General features: G+C 50.6%; 1 protein-coding gene across 1 annotated transcript; it reads left to right on the top strand.

The window, feature by feature from the left end:
- Window positions 1–21,353, top strand: LOC309856965 (granulocyte-macrophage colony-stimulating factor receptor subunit alpha-like). Its single transcript, XM_082718802.1, has 13 exons — window positions 1–103; window positions 4,821–4,922; window positions 6,159–6,301; window positions 7,544–7,667; window positions 10,656–10,785; window positions 10,873–11,045; window positions 12,780–12,913; window positions 13,813–13,842; window positions 14,583–14,718; window positions 16,305–16,401; window positions 18,119–18,200; window positions 18,364–19,581; window positions 20,613–21,353. Exons 1-12 carry the CDS (start codon window positions 40–42, stop codon window positions 18,466–18,468), a joined length of 1,320 nt encoding a protein of 439 aa, XP_082574928.1. The 5' UTR covers window positions 1–39; the 3' UTR covers window positions 18,469–19,581; window positions 20,613–21,353.
- Window positions 21,354–23,650: the final 2,297 nt, after the last annotated feature.

Genomic DNA, 23,650 nt, shown 5'->3' with positions numbered 1-23,650 from the left:
TTTGTGACCAGGCAGAGAGCTGTCCAAGACGACAGCCAGATGTCGGAGCACCGGGAAACTGAGAACGAAAACAGGTGGCCAGAGCAGAGCCCGGTGCGGTGGGGTAAGGCGGCTCCCTTCATTCTCTGACTCTCAAATGTGCTTTGTCACTCAGGTAGCTATTTCTGCTCCTGTTGCTTCTGCTGGCAGCTCCTGCTGCAGATCAAGGAGCACCTAGGGGTGGGAAGTGGGAATCTGAATGAAGGCACCCAACAGGGAGGCAGGGACTGAGCTCGTGGGCACTGCATTGAAAGGTCTGAGTTAGCCCCAGGGATTAACCACCTTGCCCTGGGAGCAGGCTGAGCCCCTCTCCCAAGTCTGTGTATGTGAATATTAGAAGCCACTTTGGAATTACTACAGAGGCTTGGATGCATGTGGTCATCCACAGGGGGAACCAGTGGTCTCTGGATCCTAGGGAGACACTTTGCTAGCAGTCACTTATCTCAGATCCCCTGGCCACCAAGTGCAGAGCCTGGCCAACCTGGGGGACAGGTGTCTTTGGGGACCACAACCTTTCCTTCCCTGTGTTGTCTCAGCAAGATGACTGATTGCATTCCCCCAAAGGGCAGGGATCTCAGCATCCAAGCTCATCCAACGGATGCCCATAGATCGGCAGCACCTGCATGGCCCTGGGTCTTTGATCTGACCTAGTCTGACAGATGGAGCCGGTGTTTCTGTAGAACTTTAGGTTTATAGAAAGGGGAAGAAAACCCGGTCTGGGGAAAACTGAAAGGAGAAGGGAAAGTGGGTAGTCTGTGGACAAAAAAATAGCCAAGTGACATCTCAGTTTTCAGTCTTATGAAACAAAACCCCAGGCAAATCCACAGAGCAGGAGGGAAGAATGGGGAGTGCTGGCTTCATGGAGGTGGGGGTCCTCTTTTGGTGGGGAATGAGAATGATCTGACTCAGGAAAAGGTGATGGTTGAGCATTCTGGATCCGTTGCATTTTGAGTTGTACGTTTCAAGGGATGAGCTCTATACTGTGTGAATGTCACCTCCGTTTTTAAAAATCAAGGCAAAAATGAGGTAAACGGACCATGAGAGTTCCCTGAACCTCACTTTCTTACCCACTTGCATGAGGATACTAGGAATGGCCTCCTAGAATGAGTGTGAGGGAGAAACTAGGAGCCAAGTGGAATGTGCCTACGCATGGTCGGCCCAGGCTGTGGAGAAATCACAACACTGATTACTTCATGCTGCCGCAGAATTATCCACTGTTGGCCAAGAGCCCCACATTGTGAGTAACCATCTAATTGAAACAGCAACCCTTGCTAGATCATTTTGCATGGTGCTGTTGGGTATGTGATAATGTCGCTATTTGGGTTTTATTAGGGTTTTTTTTTTTTTTTCTTAGATCAAGTTTACTGAAGTTTATGCTTTTGCTCCATCATGATGAGAGACAAGTGGAGTTCAGTTTAGAGGAAGCGGAATGGGGAACTGTCCAGCTGAGGGCGTATTCCTATGCAGATTCCTTCTGATGGGGGGATGGGTTGTGCATCTGTAGGCACCTACTTTATGTACAGCCCCAAAGCTGATGCTGTGGGAGGCTTGAAAAAGGTGCAGGAAAGCAGATTCCAGAAGCTTACCAGGGATGAATGGGATAGGGATGTTCCCTGCCTTGCTGTACTGAACCACCCTCTCCTAATTAAGGATGGCTCTGTTCAAAGATTGCAGATGTGGAAAGCAGGGCAGAGAAAAGACAGCAACAGCAAAGGGGAAGGGTATTCCCCAGGATCCTCTCAGGTGCATCATAGAGGCCCCCCAACCCCATGCCAAGAACCCTGGACAAGAAGGGCTGGTTGGAGCAGGGTTTGGCTTGCAGATGGAGGAAGCCAGGAACTTACTCCATAGCACTGGAGTATAAGGTGTGTGGGAGGCCAGGGACATTCGGGAAGGTCTGCTCCATGGTTTTTATTTCCTCTTTTAGAGCAAGGGTGGTGCCCTAGGAGGGAGTGGGCTTGGGGAGGTTGGGAGGCAGGAACCCAAGGCTGTGTGCTGCTCCCCAGGGGCACTCTGGCACAGGTGCTCACACCTGGCTTGGGGAACTGGCTGGACTCTGCATCGTTGGGCTCCAGCCTGGGAAGCTGGTGCAGGGACAGGGGAGAAGGGGCTGTAGCTTCTGGACAAGCCAGCTGACCCTCAAGGGCAGGGAATTCACAGCTCCGAGGTCTGTAGGGGCAAGGATCAGTAAGGTAAGGGATCCTATAGGTCCGACAGAGGGCAGACAAGCCCCCTGGGAGGGGCTGCATATCAACGAAGGGAGGTGCCAAAATGTGCTGAACTAGCCACGTGTGGGAGGGCGGCGCTGGGTCCTGGCGGGAGCCGAGCTTCAGGGGAGTCCAGGGGAAGAAGAAGAGAGTCTGTGAAGACGGGTGCCAGCTTGGAGGTGAGGACATGCAGGTCCACAGGGTGGGTGTTGGGGGTGTGATGGCTGGATCTCCAAAAAGGAGACACTGGAAAGAATGAAACAGAGAAGGAATTGGTGACGGAGATGTCTAAGAGGGAGAAGAAGAGGAGGAGAAGGGAGCAGAGAAGGAAGGAAGACGGAAGAAGGGAAGGGAAGACGGAAGGGAAAGAGAAAGCAGGGAAGAGAAACAGGAAGGAAAGAAGGAAAGAGGGAAGAAATTTGTGGCCGTTCATTCGGTCGGCCCCCAGGAAAAATACACCAAGAGCAAAGAGACAGTGTTGAGACCAACCGACTCTATAAACCCAAGGACGTGACAGAGAGAATGACTGTGCATGGTCAAAGAAGAGAGGAAGGAATCTGCAAGAGAAGGGAAGGCTTTGCAAGGATGAAGTCCCGGGGAACACAGAGAGATGAACAGCAGACAGTCAGCGGCTGACAGGAAGAGAAGTTGGAGAGATGGAAGGCCCCATTACAGAGCACAACAACAACAACAACAACCAAAGAGCAAACACCAGCAGAAATTCCACCAGGGCAATGCTGGGCAGAGCCCAAGATGCCATCCCAAACCCACGCAGACCATCAGATGTTCTTTGTCGAGTGCAGCTGTCCGCGAACAGAGCCCTTTGCTTTTGTACTTACGTGTTGAAACGTTTTTAATAGCCTTTTTTTTTTGCCTTTTTTATTTTTTTTTTAAGAGCATTTTTAGATTTACAGAAAAATTCAAGTGGGAAGTACAGGGGATTCCTACGTACGTGCTTCCCCGTTCACCCCGTCTCCACACTTATTAATATTGGGCATCAGTGGGGCACATCCGACACCACCGATGGGCCAATATTGATCCACTATTATTGATTAAAGCCCACAGTTTACATTAGACTCACTCTTGGTGTGGGACGTTCTATGGGTTTGGGCAGATATAGAGTGACTTATACTCATCATCATAGAAATATACAGAGTAGTTTCACTGCCCTAAAAAATCCCCTGTGCCCTGCCTGCTCATCTGTCCCTCCCCCAAACCCTGGTGATGACTGATTTTTTTTTTTCTGTCTCCATATTTTTTTCCTTTTCCAGAATGTCATAGAATCTGAACCTTCCCGGATGTAGCATTTCAGACTGGCCTCTTTCACTTAGCAAACGTATTTTAACATCCCCTATGCCTCTCGGTGCACTTACCCCTTTTTATTTTCCTCTTTTCTTTTTTTTTTTTTTAACATATCGTTTTTGATTCTTGCGAAACTCAAGTTTTAAAAAAAGAGGAAAAAAAATCTCAAAAAAAAAAAAAAAGGTGTTATTACCATCATGGAAACCTGAGCTATCATTTTTTTTTCTTCCCCCCAAAATCCAATCTAAAAACCTTCAGAGCATGTGTCAACCATACTCACATTAAAATTTCTTAAATAAAAATGTAAAAATTTTAATTATAATTAAATGAGAAAATAATCAAAGTGCGTGTAATATTCCCCAAAAACCATCTTCAAGTCACTGTTACGTGTCTGCCACGGCTTCAAGGCTCATCTGAACCATGAACCATGAAGACAGACGGGCTGGTTTGTAGGTAGATTTGCAGGGCAGCAGTAGTATATCTCCACGTTGTAGGAGATCTTTTTGCAGGCTGTCCCTCTCAGGGCGCTGATCCCGGAGAAAAGAGAACTCAGCGGTGGGTTCCTGTTTTGGACCTCTTGTGGGCTCTGGCATAGGTGGACAGCCCCAGAGGACCTAGAATCCCAGTCACTTCCCCAGCTTAGACTGGGGAAGGGCTTGGTGAGCTTGTGCTCTACCCCTGTCCCTGGCTAGAGAGGGAGGGACATGTCCAGGAGGCCAGGTGTGTGGAGCCAGAGCCTGATTCATGGGTCCAGCAGCCTGGGAACAACCCGGCCTGACTATCTCCACTGTTCTTTTGTGGACAATATGTTCATAAAGGGGCTGCTGATCCTAGACTCGGCCATACATCTTAGGGAGTGGATCTTAGTACCTGTGATAGACAGGCTAATGTCCCCAGAGATGTCCACATCCTGATCCCCGTGTGGTGGACAGAATCAGGGCCCCAGAGATTTCCATGTCCTCCCCCAGGTTACAGACAGGAATGAAGCCACAGTTGGTGAGCAATTTGCCCCAGTGGTACAGAGTACGACGGGGTGGATTGGAGCCCCGTGTCCACGCCGAAGGACAGGCCCTTGGTTCTGCCCCACCCTGAAGCTGGTTGTAACCTAGAGACCCTCTGCAGCCAGCAGTGACCCCCGGCTGGCCAGGTCAGTAGGCTGACCATCAGGCTGGGTTTAGTCCTGCACTCCCTAAGGAAACCTCACTGGGGCCCCCTTGCCAAGAATCCCCATGAAAGCTGATTTCCTCAAAGTGTGACTGTTTGTCCCTGCAGGTTTTCCTCATCCTTTGGGCAACCCCATGCAACTCCTGGCCATAATCATCCTGTTCTTCATGCTGCTGGACACAGTGTTCCTCCAGACTCTGGAGCATCAGGGTAAGTGTGTGAACCTGTTTGACCCTTCTCTGCCTGTCTCATTCCTACGTCCCGTGTGTCTTGGGGACACATCCTGATGCCTGAGTCCAATTGCATTTCATCTTCGTACTCATTGGTCAGCCAAGTGGCACAATCCAGGGTCACCAGAAGCTAAAGTATTTTCTTGATCATGCTCTGAAAGCCCCTTCCTGCTCCAGGCTTATGACGAGGTCATCCACCCTAAATGCAAACTGTAGGTCATCAGCCCCAGGTCTGAGCTACGGATGTGGAGGGTATCGCCCTGGCAGGGACTAATAAACATCTTGACTTAAACAGGTGGACAGAGGATACCAGGTGAGGCCACACACACTCAAGTCCCACCCCTTGGCTAAGGCAACGTTGACTGATCAGGAGCATAGAGGCCATGTGGCTGAGAGTTTCAGTAGACCAATGGACAATGGGCAGAACATCCTTAAGAAATGAACTCTGGCCCATGACCTGCCCAATGGACAATGGGCAGAACATCCTTAAAAAATGAACTCTGGCCCATGACCTGCAGCAACCCAAGGGACCAGCCCTCATCTATGGGGACCAACCCGCAGAGCCAGCCTGCTGTCTGCACGTTAGATGTGGAAAAAGCCAGATGTCCATCCCCATGACAACCCAATGATTCCTTCTGGAACCACGGGCCCCCTGTGGCCAGCACTTGATTCATAACCAACTGCTTCTCTGTGTTTTGACCTCAGTTCCTGTATAGGACCAACTAGAGAAAGCCAGATATGGTCCCCTAACCAGTCCCATGGGATGTTCTCCTTGTACTGAGCCACCTGCATCCCCCCGCCCACAGCCTCTGCTCAGGACACAGCTGAATATTCCCTTTTGCCCACTGTGAAACTTGCCCACTCCCCTGTCTCCCCTTGGTCTCTGACAAATGCTAGTGGTGGTGGCCAACTTCTTCACCGTGGCAGGCTCTGAGTCTACAGCCTCTGGTGCTCTCTCTTGGTAGGCCTTGGCTTACTGGCATGATAAGCATCTTAACATGGAGAAAGGGCACGGAGGTCCAGGTAGGAAGAAGAGATCCATCAGGGGGAGATTCCATGATGCATGTGTCAATGCCTTGAGGCCACCTATGTGGATAGGGGAAAGGACACCATGTCCCAGTCTTGATCTTGGCTTACAAGACATGGGATGGGTCAGCAGGCAATGCGTAGAGGCGGGAAAAGTGTGATTTCTGAAACTGGTGATCCTTCCTTTCAGATCTTCCAAGTGCGGAAAGGGTCCCCCGTCTAAATATGAAGTTTGATTCTTGGAGAATGAAACTGAGTTGGGACTGCGAAGAAAACACTACCTACCTCGAATGTGTGATGATTCACAAGCAGGATGGACCAATCAGCATAATAGTAAGACAGATTCGTTATGGACTATTACTTTCCTTTACAAAGCTTTTGTCAAGTTACAAACAAGGCAGCAACTGGTGGAAACAGAGAGCATGTGTGTGACCCTGAGACACATCTAGGAGACATGCTTCTGGGTGCACCAGGAAAGTTAAGTTCTGGCCTGTGTCCAAGAGGTGCACCCTGATTCTCCGGGGAACTGAGGAACTCCTTGGAAAATGTCTTATCCCAAAAGGGAAGGGCGTTCAGGGCTCCCGGGTGAGGAGCCCCAGCCCAAAAATCCTATGAGGTTAGCCCTGGTAGACGCTGCAGGGTGGGACCCTCAGGGATGCTCAACCACCCACGGAAGGAGAAATGAGGTAGGCTTGTGGAATGAGGGCTCCAGTGCAATACAGGTAGGTTGCAATGGGGCACACAAATGCTCCCAGAATTTCCACCAGTCACTTTCAGGGAGATGAAATAGCCAACGACAGTTCCTCCTTCAGGGGCAAGACAAATGGATTATTCTGGGACTGTCAGTCTTCTGTACCCCTTCAAGGGGTGTTGCTTAGGGGATCTGCCGTCCTACCAACAGAAACAGCAGCCTTTTGCTCGACGGGTCCATCAAAAGTCATCCATGTGGCCGACTTAATCCTGAGAAAGAAATAGTTGGTCACCCGTGTTCCCTGAAAACAAAGTTAGTGAATAGATATGATGAAAACAAATAGATACATGAAATAGATGATACATGATACAATAGATGATACAAATAGATACACGAAATGAAAACAAATAGATACGTGACAACAAACTGAATAGATACAATGTAAACATGACAGCTGTGGGAGAAAGGGGTATGAGATAAGACAAGAAAACGGAAAAACATAAAAGAGGGTGCGTTAAGCTCTATGATGCTTAAAGTGATGAGAGATCTCGATGCTCAGAGCAGTGGTCCTCGGGTTAGCGTCACCTGAGAGCTTTGTTACAAATGCAGAATCCCCTGCCTACAACGGGCTGAACCAGAATCATTTTGACAAGATCCCCCGGGACTGAGGGCACACTAAAAGGGGACCTCTATTCCGACCTCCTAAACACTGGAGACTAGACCAGCAAGTCGAGGTGCCGCCTTCATGTGAGCAGGCTGACATCCACCCACCGAGAATGTCCATGGGTGGTGGTGGCATCTCGGGGTCCGTGGAAGAGTGAACAACACGGAGAGGAGAAGCAGAAAAGAGTTTCCTAATGTGCTGGCTGGTTGCATCTTTTTAGCCCCAGGAGAAAGAATGTCACTGCGAGTTTTCGGATTATTCTCTCCATGATGGAGTCACGCTTATGGTTAAAGTAAATAGCACCCAAAGACCGATTCCAGAAACACTGGTCTACGCTAACTCAGGTAGGGAAAACATCGCAGTGACCCTTTTGAACATCACTAGCTTCAAGGTAGAGACCTTCCCTTTATTTCTCTTCGGTTTTATTGAGATACACTTGACAATAGGTATTATATATATTTAAGGTATATAACTTAAAGCTTTGATAGACATACATGCTGAGAAATAATTATTGCAATTACGCTATTATCCCTCCCTTTGGCCCCTGGAAAACACCAATTCCTCTCTATGTCGATGCATCTGCCACGTGTTGGCTATTGTGAATAATACTGCGATGGACATGGGGGTGCATCTATCTTTTTGGGATCCAGATTTCATTTCTTTTGGAAATACACCCAGAAGCAGGATTGCTGGGTCATATAGGAGTTCTGTGGTCAGTATCTAAACAAAGATCCGTGTTTTCCACAGTGGCCACACCAACGTACGTTCCCAATGACACTGCACAAGGGTTCTCTTCTATCCACATCCTCACCAGTATTTATCTTTTTTTCCTCTTTAATAGTCATTAAGTGACTATTAAAAGTGTGTGAGGTAGTAGCTCAGTGTGGGTTTTATTGATGAGTGACGTTGAGCATCTTTCTGCATAGCTGTTGGCCATCTGTATGTATTCTCCTGAAAAATGTCTATTCGGGTCCTCTGCCTGTTCAGTTTACGTTTTGTTTTGTTTTGTTTTCTAGTTTTTTGGTTTTGGGGAGCTTTGGGCTTTTTTTGCTGTTGGATTGTTTGAAGTCCTTATCTGTTTTAGATATTAAGCTTTTATCAGATAGATAGAGATTACAGATATTTTTGGGGTTTGATGCCTGCGCTGTTGGTGTCATATCCAAAAAAATCTTGGCCAAGACCAATGCCAAGAACGTTTTCCCGATGTTTTCTTCCACATGTTGTATGGTTTCAGGTTCTGTGTTTAAGTCTCTAATTGATTTTGACTTGATTTCCATACACAGTGACATAAGGTGACACCGTTTCATTCTCCTGCTTCTGGATGTCTATTTTTCCCATCCCCATCTAGTGAAGAGGGAACCCTTCATCCATTGTCGGTTCTTGGGACTCTCAATGAAGGTCCACCCTGTTGACCATAGATCTGTGGATTTATTTCTGGGCTCTCTGAGGTCCCATTGATCTATGTGTCTATCTTTAGGCCAGTGACATACTGTTTTGAGAACTATAGCTTTGCAATGTATTTTGAGATTAGGAAATGCGATGCTTCTAGCTTTGTCCTTGCTCAAGAGTGCTTTGGATCTGTGGAGTCTTTTGTTGAATTTTAGGGTTCTCTTTCTATTTCTGTAGAGAACGCCATTGGGATTTTGATAGGGATTGAGTTGATCTACAGATCACTTTGGGTAGTATGGACCTTTGATCACCACTAGTTATCTCAATTCACAACCACGGGATCTTTTTCCATTTTTCTGTGTGTTCTTAAATCTCTTAAATCTCTTTCATCTTAAATCTTAAATCTCTTTCATCAATGTTTTATAATATTCATCAACATAATTTTATAATATTCAATTTACTTCCTTGGTTAAGTTTATTCCCAAGTATTTTACCCTTTTGGTTGCTATTATGAATGGGATTATTTCTTTTTTTATTTTATTTTATTTTTAAGTAATCTATACACTCAACATGGGGCTTGAGCACCTCGGGATTATTTTTTTAATTCCTTTCTCGAATAGGTTGTTATTAGTGTATACAAATGCTACTGATTTTTGTATGTTGATTTTATATCCTGCAACTTTAATCCATTTATTTATTAGCTATAACAATGTCCTTCGTTTGGCCTTTAGTTTTTTCCCACACATATGGTCATGCTATCATCAAACGGAGATAAGCTTACTTTTTTAAAAAAATTTGGATACTTTTATTTCTTTTTCTTGTCTAATTGTTCTGGCTAGGACTTCCCATACTATGCTAAATAGAAGTGGTGAGAGTGCCTACCTTGGCCTTGTTTCTTACCTTACAAGGTAAGCTTTCAGTTGTGTTTTTTGTTTTTCTTTTCCCCATTGAATGTGGTTTTTAGCCATGGGCTCTCCATATTTGTTCTTTATTGGGTTGAGGCAAATTTCATGTATATCTATTTTATGGAGAGTTTTATTTTTTTTAAGATTTTATTTATTTATTTGACAGAGAGAGATCACAAGTAGATGGAGAGGCAGGCAGAGGGGGGGGGGGAGCAGGCTCCCTGATGAGCAGAGAGTCTGATGTGGGACTCGATCCCAGGACCCTGAGACCATGATCTGAGCCGAAGGCAGCGGCTTGACCCACTGAGCCACCCAGGCGCCCCGAGAGTTTTTTTTATCATGAATGGATGCTGAATTTCCTCCTACATTTTGAATTTCCTACATTGTGGGTAGCTACTGAGATGACTCTGTGATGTTTTCTTTCGTTCTATTAAAATGGCGCCACACAGCGGTTGATTTCCATGCATTGAATCATCTTTGCATGTGGGGATAAGTCTACTCGGTTACAACGTGCAATCCTTTTAACGTGCCGTTGGATTTGCTTGTTAGTATTTTGTTAACGATTTTTTACATTTACGTTTATTAGGATATTGGGATGTGATTTTCTTTTCTCATCTCTTAGGGTTGTGATATCATGGTGATCCTGTCCTCATGAAATGAATTTGGAAGTGCTGCCTCTTCTTCTATTTTTTGGAACAGTTTAAGAAGGATTGGGGGCAGGAGGTGCCTGGGTGGCACAGTCAATTGAGCATCTGACTCTTGGTTTCTGCTCAGGTCCTGATCTCAGTTCATGAGATTGAGCTCTCCATTGGCCTCCATGCTCAGAGGGAAATCTGTTAGGGATTCTCTCTCCCTCCCCCTCTGTTCCTCCCACTCATGCTCTCTCTCGCTCTCTCTCTCTCTCTCAAATAAATCAATTAATCTTAAAAAAAAGGGGGGGGTTGGAATTAATTATTCTTTGGATGTTTGGTAGACATTCCAACCATGAAACCATGTGGTCCATTTCCCACAAATTATTTTGTTTTTGTGTCTTCTCAGGTGGGAATGGCACAGCTGCCCAGAATTTCTCCTGTTTTATCTACAATGCAAATTTCATGAACTGCAGTTGGGCAAAGGGTCAGGCTGCCCCTGATGATGTCCAATATTTTTTATATATAAGAGACTCGAGGTAAGTGTTGAGCTCAGGTAGACAATCCCAAGACGTATGGACCAGAGGAAGCCCAGATTGTTCTCTGAACAGTTTTGAATTTTATAGGAAAAGAAGGGAAAGAGAGTGTCCTCATTACATAGAAGACTCGGGAACCCACGTGGGATGTCACCTGGAAGACCTCTCGGGATTAACTAACTACAATTACTTCCTGGTGAACGGTACCAGCCAAAGGACGGGGGTCCAGTTCTTTGATTCGGTGCTGTCATGGAAGAAAATCGGTAAGAGCCACGTCCTGTGGTGTAAACAGATGCTTAACAGGTGAACTAAAGGGAGTTTGTGGGGAAGTTTGGAAGGATGGAAATTTTTTCTTTCATGGTTCTGGAGGCCAGATACAAGGAGGCCAGAATCAAGGTGTTAGCGTGGTTGCTTCCTTCTGGAAGGAGGCCAACCCATCCTTTTAGTCTGAATTAAGCCGGGTGATAAGAAGCGGTTCCCCCCAGAAGAAGCAAGAGTCTTCCAATACCCTCATAGCCTCCAAGAGCTGGCTGTCCAGACAGGAAGGTGTTTTGCCTGAAGTCAGACTGTGAAGCCCCTTGAGGACCAAAGGCAGGATGTTCAGACCAGGAGATGGAGGTTAACTCTGACCCTTTTGCGGCCGTCCCCCATGGGTAGCACGCACAGCCTTCTCTTGCTGTTTTGGGGGACACCATTGGCAAACGGATGCCAACTCTCCAGTTAATCTACTTCACAGGCCATTGCCAACCCTGACTCTCCACCTCCACGTCACCTGTTGGGGGAGCTCCAGGTGTGTGTACCCAGCCAGGTAGCTGCTGTGCTCCCCACCTCTCAGGGTCTGCATTTCCTGCTCCTTGCTGCAAGACAAGCGTCCCGTGGCCCAGACTTAGCCACCCTCCTCCCGAGGCAATCCCCATTTTTTTCTTTTTCCCTCCCCATGTTTCTAACCTTCTTATTTATCTCAGGAAATCCCAATATTATTTCAAACTTCAATCCTGTGCCATTGTGACTGACAGTAAGAAATTGTATGTTTGGTCTCTGTCCTTTCAAGCACAGAACGACCACAATCCTTAGGAATTTCCCCCGGAGGAGAGCAGTAAGGCGTGCCTTTTGTTATGTTAAGCAGTTGACAGCTGAAAAGCCCCGAAGGACGGGGGGACGGTTGTCAGGGGAACCAACTAGGTGATTAAAGGATTGGAATGTTCAGTCCCCTCCTGTGACCTCCCGGACCAGGACTGGAAAGGAGTGGGTGGCTGACCTCAGTCCCCAATGGGCAATGATTTTAATCACCGTGTTTACATAACGAAGCCTCCCTAAAATCCCAAAAGGATGGGGTTTGGACCTGGGTTTGGTGGACACGTGGGGGTTTGGGAAGAGAGATACCCCTGACGAGCCCCTTCCCCACACCTGGCCCCATGCATACTTTTTCTGGCTGTTCCTGAATTACAGCCATTTATAATAAACCCGTGATTAGTGAGTGACGTGTTTCCTTGGGCTCTGTGAGTCGCTGTAGCAGATTAATAGAACCCGAGGAGGAGGTCCTGGGAACTTCTATCTGCAGCTGGTGGGTCAGAACCATGGGTAATAACCTGGATTTGTGCCGGGCATCTGATCTAGCGGGGGAAGGGCAGTCTTGTAGGGCTGAGCCTTGGAAGATCTGACCCCACGTCCAGGTAGATAGGTCAGAATTGAGTTGAATTGTAGGACACCCCACCAGTTGTCTGAGAATAGCTTGATGGTGGGAAGGGGGACCCCACGCATCAGAACTGGGTGCAGAGTCCTACATGCACATCACAAAATGAGCACAGAACTGTCCTCCGTGCACCGCTGAAATGGCACACATCCCAGTGGTCTTCTTCCCCAAGAGGCAATACTCAGACCCACACAGACTCTGGCCTCTGTGTGACTCCAGGGAGCTGCCTGCAGAACTGGGTCTGACCTCCGTGGCCCAGCAGATGCCCGCTGGTTCAGGGGAGTGTCCTGGGATCTCATTACAGAAATATATAGCCCACCCAAGAACATCAGCGTGTTCTGCAATGGGTCCCACTGCCTGATCTGTTGGGAAAAGCCCAAGACCCGATACAGGCTGTCCAACATGGAGTTCAAATACCAACTGGACATCCAGAGAAAGGTGAGTGGACTCTGCCCCAAGCAGGACATTGTGCCTGAAGGAGCAGAGGGCAGCAGCCCCTGTGACTCACGGTGAGGGCCCAGGTCATGGGAGATGGGCAGGGCTAGGTGATCCATGGGGAGGAACACAGGGGTGGCTGTGTGGACAGGATGCTCTGGGCGTGAAGTTCACCACCACAGCCAGTCCAGGAGGGGTAGCCACACACCCAGCTGGATCCTGCAAGCCTTCAGAGGGCGCTGGAGATCTCCAAGCAGATGCAGAACAGAGAGGACCTTCTGCTACTTGTCCACTCAGACCCCACCTGGAGAAGAGGGATTTTTTCTACCACATCCACCTGGACCCAGTGTAGACAAGAGAGAGCCTCTGCTCCAAGTCCAACTGGACCCAGTGTAGACAGGAAGACTCTCTGCTCCACATCCACTTGGACCCACTGTAGATGAGGGGAACCCTCTGCTCCACACCCACACGGATCCAGTGTAGACAAGGGGGACTCTGCTTCCCACCCACATAGACTCAGTATAGACAAGGGGAACTCTCTGCTCCACATCCACCTGGACCCAGTGTAGACAAGAGGGAGTCTGTACTCCACATCCACATGGACCCAGTGTAGACAGGGGGACCCTCTGCTCCACGTCCCCTTGGACCCTTAGCTGGACCCATCAGTAGCTGGGGTTCAAGGACGAGGCATGATCAGGGCCATCCTCGGTGGCCGAGTCCATACCCCCGTCTGCGCGACTTGAGGAGAAGAACGTAGAGAGGGAGCTCAGCCCTTCCCATGGCCCCAACTCTTGGGGTTACCCCGTGACTACACTCCAAGGAGACAATGAACGGATCCTGTAAAAATCTTCAAAATGGAGAAAAGTAAACCTCGGTCTTTTTCTTTCTTTGTTTTTTTCTAGAGCAATAAGGAAAACAGCGAGAATCAACTGGTAAGTTAAGAGTCTGACCCAAAATACCATCCCGTCATGTAACTGTCCAAGGTTACTCAAGTGGACACGTGGCCAGGATGAGGTGGGAGTTGAATGAGAGGGTGGCCGCTCCCGAGAGGGCAGTCCTGTCAGGGATGTAGGGACGCTCCCAACAGTCCCACTGTGGGAGGAGGGCTCATCTGGGCACACCTGCCCTGTCCCATTTGTTGAAATTAGTGTCCTCCCCCCACGTGCATCTATTTTGGTCAAGAAAATACTCCTTTGAGTTTGAAGGAGATTGTTTCTTCCTTCAAAACGCCTCTAGCAGAAGATCATCCAAGCCCTTTATGGTGGCGTGTCCTAAGTCCCAGCACTACGGTGACCTCAGTGTCCTCTGCTGTGCAACTGGGGGATTTTACTCAGTTAACGTCCTTCCTGGGACGTTACCCATCGGTGGCTCTGCTCCTGTCCCGTGTACCCCCTGAACGTTTTCTGCATCTGGGTTGATGAGCACCCAAGAAGTGTCCCATGGTGAGTGGACCATGGGTGGTCCATAGTGAATGGGGGACTTGCCCTTGATGCTGTTTCTCACGGTGAGGACACGGTTCCCCTTGTCCTCTATCCGCGGTGCATGTTCCACGCCTGGATCAGGAAAGCGTGCTTGGACACTGTCATACATCCCGGTGGTGGGAAAAGACATTCTAGCCCCTCTTTTTGGAAGGCGGGACACCGCGGTCTCACACTTTTTCTTTTGTCCAAAGATTGAAGTGCCCGGTAATTTGGAGAATAGCTACAACTTCCCAAGTCCGGAGCCCAGACCCAAGCATACTGTGAAAATAAGGACCTCGGACGCACGGATCCAGAAGTGGGGCGCCTGGAGCCAGCCCATTGAGTTTGGTACATGTCCTGGGCACGTCCCTCCATCCATCCCTGAGACCTTCCCATTCCTGTCCCCAGCCCAGGCCCTGCCACCGCACCCATCTCCACCTCAGTCCCCATTCCCATCCTTGTCCCGGTCACCATCCCCAGAGACTCCCAGACGGAGGAATTCCCACCCACGGGTCTCCACGGGGCTCTGTTCCTTCAAAAAATGGACAACCCACCCAGCCTCCTGCAGGGGCCGCCTCAGCTAGAAAAGATGAGTCACTCCTGGTCCACACCAACCTTGTTCACGTCATGCTCCCGGCCAGGGGAACGCGGACATCCACGTTGGGCGTGTTTTCTCCTCATCAAGAGGGAGCTATTCATTCCAGGGAACTCGATTACCAACGCCTTCCGCCATTTTCTTCCCTGGAACCTTGAAGGGTTGGCAGGAATTTAATGGTTTGGACCCAAAGCCCATAGAGTCCTCAAGAAATCTGCATTTCCGCACTACCTCTCCCTCCCGAATATTTTCAAAGCGTTTCAGTAAGCATTTGATGCATGCAATTTTGTGGGTTGTTTTTTTTTTTTTTCCCCTGACCCAAAAGCAAATGAAAAAAATCCTTATTTTTTCCTCATATAAAATGTATGTGAAATATTCATCCACAGGTAAAACGTAGGTTCGAAGAGATAAGACAGAGGCTTCTTTACTAGGACTCCAAAATGAGGAACAAAATTTAAAAAAAATAATAATAATAGGTCAATGGGCATTCATCAAAATTAAAAACTTTTGTATCACCTGGAATGGGCACTTTTTAAGTAAAATTGTTATTATTATTATTGTTATTATTTTGTAAGAGAGCACATTTCGTCTATTAATATGGAAAACTCTCAAGACGCCATTCAATTTGGTTGTGGCCATCCTCATAGGATTGGGTTTCTTTTCTTTTCTTTTTTTTTTTTTTTAAAGATGTCACTTATTTTTTTTTTTTTTTGAGAAAAACCAGAGAGGAAACACAAGCAGGGGGAGTGGGAGAGGGGGAAGCAGGCTTCCCGCCAAGCACAGAGCCCGATGTGTGGCTCGATCCCAGGACCCCGGGATCATGACCTGAGCCGAAGGCGGACGCTTAAGTGACTGAGCCACCCAGGCACTCTGAAGGGAGTGAGTTTTTCAATTGGATTTCTTTAAAAACAGTAACATAAGATGTGCTCTTTTGGAAAAATAACAAATTGTAAAAAGTGCCCATTGCAGATGGTAAGCAACCCACTACTAGTTATGAGGCAACTTTGTTCCTGGCAATGGGTAATTTGGGGGTGGGGTTCATTGTTAATTCATTTAGTTATTTTTACTTTTTTTTTTTTTTTTTTTTTTTACTAATTTATGTTTCGGTCCATTTCTATATCGTGTCGTGGTGCCGCGCAAGCACGTTACCGTTGGGAGGGTCGTGAGGCTGCTTTGCCTCGTGCACGGCTCTGTGGGACGGGTTCGGGGTGGGCTCCTGGGGGTCGATTTTTCCCACTCTGAGCCTTTCTGGGAAGCCACAAGCCGGCAAGGGAAGGAGCCGGCCATGACCTGACCGTCCACCCGAAGGGGTCCATGGTGTGTCCCCCTCTGTCTGCAGGCTCCGAGGAAACCGCGCCCAGCCTCGTGCCCATCTACGCGCTGGTGGTCCTGGGGACCCTCATCACGGTCCTGACCCTCGGCTGCCTTTTGAAAAGGTAAAACCCCGCGGACGGGTTGGCATCATCCTTGCAGACGGGCGAGACGGACAAGGCATTCGTTGGGAGGGAACACCGAGAACCCAGGGGCTGTGACGGCCCTCCGGGGAGGTGTAGCTGGCAGCCAACGGGGGCCTTGCCCTGACCCTCGAGGGGCAGCACCGGACGCACGTTCTCCGATGCTTCCAGGCCCCTGGGTTGCGCTGAGCCCACCCGTGAGCCCTGTCCCTCCAGCTGGACGTGGACGCGCACCAAGCTCAGCTGTGCTCACGGAACGGGCTGCATTCAGCCTCATGGGAAGGACCTTCCTCTTTTTGGAACGTCTCCCCACAACCGCTCATCCAGCCCTCATGTCCCCCCATAAGTCTTGCAGAGTCCTAGGGGCCCGCCTAAGCCCACTCCTCCTACACCCTGTCGGGACCCAGGAGGTGTCCTCCGGTGCCCACCCCTCCATGACCCCGATCCTAATCTAGCGTCCCCTGTGCACTTCCCTGAGCACTGACAGGTGAGCTAACGGCACAGGAATGTAGCCTAGGGACAGGGACAAGGACAGGACGCTGCCCGGCCTGCTGGACGGGAGCTGACCCAGCACCAGTCTCTGCTCTAGGGATTCCGGACCCGAGGGCAAAGGGGAACAGAGGCAGCCCCGCAACCCGCTGCCGGAACGGGTCGGAGCGCGTGCTTTGCATGAGAACAGTTATCTTAATGAAAAGCTGTTTGAGTTTCCTGTGGCCACAGGGAAAAAAATGACCACAACCAGAAGGTTTGAAACAACAGAAATGAATCATCTCCCAGGTCTGGGGACCAGAAGTCTGAGATCCAGGCGGGGCAGGACCACTGAGATCCAGGCGGGGCAGGGCTGGGCTCGCTCCCGAGGCTCCAGGGGAGGGTCCTTCCGGCCTCTTCCAGCTTCTGAGGCTCCAGGTGTCCCCGGGCTGGTGGCCGCGTCCCTCTCATCTCTGCCTCCGTCCTCACGTGGCTTCTTCTCTGCGTCTGTGTCTCCCCTTCCGTGTCTTGCGAGGACCCCTGTCCTTGGATTTAGGGCCACCCTGACCCAGGATGAACATATGCTCCCTTGATTACAACGGCAAAGACCTGATCTCCCAACGTGGTCCCGTTGCCAGATTCTGGGTTTCAGGACTTGAATGTACATTTTGGGGGGACGGTACGGAGCTCAGCAGAAGCACCTTCAGGTGTCACAGAATCGGGGGTGCTGTCCCTTTGGTAAGAGAGAAAGCAACTGCCCATTTGAAAATGAAGCAAGACTGCAATGTTCGGCAAAGACGAACTCCGCTGTTTTAAGTACAAACACTAGGATTTGGGACAAAACGTTAGCCCAGCACATAGAAACCTGCAATACTGGGAACTGCTGTTCATCATGGTGTGAATTTAGAAGGGACACGCGCCTCGTGATCCGCAGGGACCCTGGGCTGCCCCGGCTGCCTGTGTCTGGCCACGTCCCCCACTCTAGTCCCTGTACCCAAGTGAGTCAGCGAAGGTTCTAGAAACATCCTAACCCTATGCGTTCCTATAGCGTGTCTTGTTGGCTCACGGATCTCAAATTTGAGGGGTCCCGCCGTGACTCTTCCGTAGAATTGTTCTCAGCTCACGGCCCGCAGACTTCTGCCACCGCGGGCAGGAGGACGCATCCCTCCTCGCTGCCAGAAGGGCGTGTGTCCCCCAGGCTCTGCACCTCACACGCTTCCGGTCTCCCTAGGTTCCTCGCATCACAGACTTTATTCCCACCGATCCCGCGCATCAAAGACAAGTGGACGGACAGCCACCGGCCTGACCACCAGGTGGGTGAGGCGGGGACCGAGCGGAGAACCAGGACGGGAAGGACGCCCCCGCGCGTCTGCCCAAGGGGGAGCGCGGTGTCCTCGTGGGGTCTGGCTGGCCTCCCGGTCCTGCTCGCCGGCTGACCTGAGACCCCAGCAGCCCCATGCTCCCCTTCCTCCTCAGGTCATCTGGGAGAACTTCACCTTGGACACGGAAAAAGGTGACAACGAGGAGATCCTAACGGTGCAAGAAGTCACAGTGGCCCCGGCGAGCGTGGGGACTGCATAGACGCTTCCGGCCCGGGAACATTCTGGAAGCTGCCTTTTTTTTTTTTTTTTTTAATTATCATTATTATTGTTTTGAGCGTTTATTTATATAGTATTTTTTCTTTTTTTTACTTGAAAAGAATGTGATTTTTTTGCAAAGATGCCTGTCGTCGGAGGGCTCACTGAACGCGCTGGGACCCGACGCCGTGATGCACCTGCTTCTCTCCCGGGAAACAGAGAACTCTTCCTTGCTTTACGGTGGCTCAGATACTCTCCTGGCAGCAGCCACCAGGGCTGAGATGTGGGTCTCTGGCGTGTCTGTGGTCCCCATAGGAGCACTGCCCTCCCCTGTTTCTCCAATAGCTGCAGCCCAGCCCTGTATGGGGACCATCGGAGGGTCCTGACTACTATCTCCTCCGCAAAGTCCCATTTGCCACCTAACGTGACACATTCCAAGGCTCTAGGAATCAGGATGTGGACATCTTTGGGGACATTGTTCCATCCACCACGTGAGGATCAGGACATGGACATATTTGGGACATGGTTCTGTCTACCACATGGGGATCGGGATGTGGACATCTTTGGGGACATGGTCCGTCCACCACTTGAGCATTGGGATATGGACGTCTTTGGGGACATGTTTCCATCACCACGTGGGGATCGGGATGTGGAGTCTTTGTGGATATGTTTCCGTTCACCACCTGGGGATCAGGACGTGGATGTCTTTGGGGACACGGTTCCATCCACCACTTGACCATTGGGATATGGACGTCTTTGGGGACATTGTTCCTTCCACCACGTGGGGATCAGGATGTAGACATCTTTGGGGACATGGTTCTGTCTACCATGTGGGGATCGGATTTGGACATCTTTGGGGACATTGTTCTGGGGTTCGGGACGTGGACGTCTTTGGGACGTGGTTCCGTCAACCATGTGGGGATTGGGATATGGACATCTCTGGGGACATGGTTCCGTCCACCAGACATGGATTGGGACGTGGACACCTTCGTCTGCAGCATGGGCGGGGATGGGAGAGGACTTCTCGCGAGGATCCCGAGACCAGCTCTGCACCTTGACTTCTGAGACACGTGAATATGAAACCCTGCAGGCCGCCCGCCCGCCCAACCACATGAAGGTAAGAAGCAGGGAAGGGCCTAGTACAGGTCTTGTTGAGACGAGAAGCAAGTCCCACGCAGGGAGGGAACGTGGCCGTGAAGGGCCACAAGCGCACATGCAGCGGGGACCTGCGGAAAGCCTTAGAAGCCAAGGAGAGAGTCTTGTGAAAACCAGAGCTCACGTGGCGTTGTGTTTGCTGATGAGGACAAAGCTCACAGGGAGAGCAGATGTATCTGGAAATATGGATACATGTAGATACAGAGACAGGTATATCCGCTTAGATACATGCAGAAGAGAGGAAACAATGTATGTGGACAGATACACTGAGGGAAAGACAGACACATATTTGGAGAAAAATGGATGCACATACACGCCAAAAATACACATGAATATGATTGATCGGAAGGAAGTGGTTCATACGATGGTGGGGCTGGTCTGTGTGACACCTGTAGGGCTGGTTCGTGACCTCGAGGTGGCAGGTGACAGTACAGACCTGAGGCAGAATTACTTCTCTGAGAAACCGTCACCTGATTGGACGAGGCCCACCACCCTTGAAGTAGACTGTGTTTAAGTTAGTGGCTTGTGGATTTTTTTTCTTTTTCTTTTTCTTTTTTTCTTTTTTTGTCTGAATTTTTTTATTTCTTGGTCCCACCTGCAAAGCAGTGCTAGGAGAGTGTCTGATCGCATAACAGGGGACTTGTCCCCTTGTCTGGGTAAACATGCAAACAGATCATCCTGGAACCCTTTAAAATGGGAATGCATTGTGATGGGACTTGCAGTGGGTGCCCTGGCCATGTCCCAGGGGACACTGCCATGGGGATGGACCCCTGGTCCCAGTGCCACCTGTGCCTTCCCATGGGCTCCTGTAGGATCAGGCAGGACCCAGGGTGGGGGCTCCTGACAAAGTTTCAGGGAGCAAAATCATATGCTCAACCTGACTTCAGAGGTGTCGGAGCTCCTCTCAGTCAGCTCCCCAGGGAATGAAAAGCAAAACAAAATAAAACCAAAAAGAAAAGGTTGATTTATAGCACTTGCTGCGTTTTGCTGTAGGTCGTCCGGCCCAGCCTCCTTGGAGTTACCAGTGACTTGACATCAGCACTAAATACTCTCAGATATTCAACGTGGACGCCTCAGGGTGTGCATGAGGTGGCCCCTGCTTGCCCCTGACTCGAGGTCCTGTCCATCTGTCTGTCCGTCTGTAAGATGATGCCCAGGATGCTGGAAACCTGCCTCCCTCCCTTCATCTCTAAGAAACACCATCACCCTCCGATGACGACTCCTGACATCTGATATCCACCCATAGATGGGGGCGTCCCTTCAGACCAAGACGTATCCTTGGAAAGTAAATGCTGCTCAGAGTCCAGAGGGACCAAACTGGCCTCCAGGATGACAGATGCTCACCCAGTGGAGGCCGTCCACCGAGGACAGGACCTCTGTGTTCCAGGAGTGTGACTGGTCGCCCAAGACGCCCCCATAGCAATGTCAGGAATAAGAGCATGGACGACACCAAAAGCATGCCCCTTGCACTTTGAAATTTTGCCCTGGAACAGCCCAGATGGGACTAAAATACTCTATGCACAGAAAAAAACAACCACAAAAAGGTGGTTTCTTTGAACAACTACTTTTGGCAAAATACGGATATAGGAAAATCTAAATCGTGTTGTGAAAGAGAGATATTTTACATGTAGGCTTTCCGCTTGCTGTTCCTGCTTTCCCTCTCCATTCTGCCTCCCGGGACACCCTCTCCACTCACCCGTAACGTCTATAAAAGACCGAGTTCCTGCACGTGTCCGTGGAGGTGATATCAGTCATTAACACTTTAGTATGAATTAGCAATTACTCTCCCAGGCTGGTTCCATTTCATTTTCAGGTGTAAGTGTGGATGGTTTGGTGAAGTTTAATGGAATTTAAACTCAGGGGGGCAGGGGTGCTGGAGAGACTTCTTTTGTTCAGTAGACCTATTCAGTGACCCTGGAAGAACCCCGTAGGAAAGATGCCCTGGAGAAGCCCTGCACTACAAGACAAGGACAGTGTGGGGACACGATGAAGCTCCAGGAGAAGCGATTCCAGGTGCAGAGGGACCCCGGGACCCCACGCCACGCTGGGTCCGCTGGAAATGCCTCTGCATCTGGATACTGAGGGAGTCTCATCCCAGCTCAGGGACGGACCCCAGAGGGCGCCCAAAAGGACTGGGGTCCGCGGATCCCCCTGGGTAGGACTTCTGTCCGCAGGGTTAGGGTTAGGCCACGCCCCACACCTGGCAGGGGCAGCCGGTTGTGAGGACGGGAGGCAACCTGGGGGTCAGATGGAGCCGATGGGGGCAGCGACCAGGACTCAGACCTTGGGGTTCGTCCTTGGAGCCCTTTCTTCTCACAAGGAGGCCGCCTTCTGGGGAAAAAGCCTCCCTGAAGCCTGTGTTACTGAGATGAACACTCTGGGGTCCCGCTTGGCTTCCTCGTACTCACAATGTGAAGAACATTAGGGGAAGGGACACAACAGGGTGAAGAGGTCACAGTTCGGGGGAACAGAGTCGGGCTGGGCCCCATATTCTTACAGACGTACGAGAAGACGCCCCGCGGTGCGAGGAGCTCTCCTCCAGGAAACCAGACAACTGGGCAGGCCCTGGGGTTCCCAGGAGGCCGGGGAGGCGACTACGGCTGCTTCCACTGCACAGGCATGGGGAGAGGGGCCAGGAGAGCCGGGGCAGGGCTGGCCACGTGTCGGGGACACGGGGACCCTGTGGAAGATAATGTCAGTCTAGATACGCAGGCAGGGCAGCCGGGGGTCAAGCAGGAGTGTTTGGACGAGTTTCCAGGCTGCTCACCACAAAGCAACACCATCCACGGGGTGTCAGGACTCCACCCTTCCCACATAAACCCTCCCCAGCGGTGGAGACCAGATCCGTGTGGACACGCCATCCGTATTTCTGGGATTTATAACCCAGCAGGTGGGCCCAGGGGTCCAGAGCCCCATGCTTGCTGCCTCACGTAGTTCCCGACGGCCCGTTCAGCTCTGTGGCCGCCGGCGTGGGGGTCTTGCTTCCCCACCGGCGGGAGTCAAAGCAAAGAGACAGCCTTCCCGCCAGCACTGCCCGCTGTTCTAGAAACTTCCCACTGGCTTCTGGGTTTGGGATGGGGAGAGTCACCGGTTCCTGAAATAAACAGCAGGAGCCTAACTACTGCCTCATCCTGGGAGACGTGTCCCCCATCAAACGGTAGCCCATTCTCTACCCAAGGCATAGTTGGGAGTTTGGAGACCTAAGGGGGCAAGGAGTTCTCTAGAGGGTACGCATCCCAAGAGCTGTATTTCCACGCGTGCACCCCCTTCATGGGGCGCCTGGGATCCCTCTTGTCTACACGGCGGGGTAGAATAGTCTTTGAGAAGAGCAAACCGGGGGATACGGTCCATCTCATAAGAAGAGCCTTCCAAGGACACCATTTCTGTGGGAGGAGACAGGCCGGGAATGGTGGTGTCCGCATTCTGGAGAGTGCTGGGCACGTAATTCCCCCGCTGGGACGCGGAAGCGAGCGCTTTCCGAGCTCCCCCACCGGATCCGTCCATCCAGGCGTCATGGAGTGGGGTCCCTGTGGGAGAGGGAAGACACAGGCTCCCATAGGGACGAGGATCCGTCCCAGCGTGGGGAAGCGTTGGGGAGACAGAGAAGCCTCGGGGACGTAAACAGGACGGGAATCCTGCGCATCTCGGAGAGCGGAGTTCGAGGAAGCATGACACAGAGCCCCGAAACCCCGATGCACCCCAGAGGGACCAGGTGGGCGACTGGCCAGAGGGATTCTGCTGCAGAAAAAAAAAAAAAAAAAAAAAAAAGAGGAACTCGGAGATGCTGATAAAAGCAAGGGGCCGGCTTTGAGCTTGAGACAGACGCGGGCTGGGCTGGAAAGCTTCCTGTGCGGCGGCGAGATCACGGGGACCCAGCCGCCCGCCGAGAAGGAGGACCCCGCGGAGAGCACACAGGGCGTTTCTGCAGACGCTGACCTGAGCGTGAATCGCGGGCCGGTGTCTGCACAGAAGGCTGCGGACCCGGCTTTCTGCTCGGGCCCTCGGGCCGGTCTCCGTCGCCCCGCGGACCA

This window comes from Mustela nivalis (assembly GCF_964662115.1).
Source record: "Mustela nivalis genome assembly, chromosome: Y".
Classification (NCBI taxonomy): Eukaryota; Metazoa; Chordata; class Mammalia; order Carnivora; family Mustelidae; genus Mustela; species Mustela nivalis.
The sequence above is the reverse complement of the archived record's forward strand: the minus strand, read 5'-3'. Positions and strand labels throughout refer to the sequence as shown.

What these genes read in the sequence shown, in the direction of transcription:
- LOC309856965 (XM_082718802.1), top strand. Translation starts at nt 40, where the DNA reads ATGTCGGAGCACCGGGAAACTGAGAACGAAAACAGGTGGCCAGAGCAG. An exon ending in CCAGACTCTGGAGCATCAGG is followed by an intron (nt 4,923 to 6,158) that starts GTAAGTGTGTGA and finishes CCTTCCTTTCAG; the next exon opens with ATCTTCCAAGTGCGGAAAGG. An exon ending in GCTGTCATGGAAGAAAATCG is followed by an intron (nt 11,046 to 12,779) that starts GTAAGAGCCACG and finishes ATCTCATTACAG; the next exon opens with AAATATATAGCCCACCCAAG.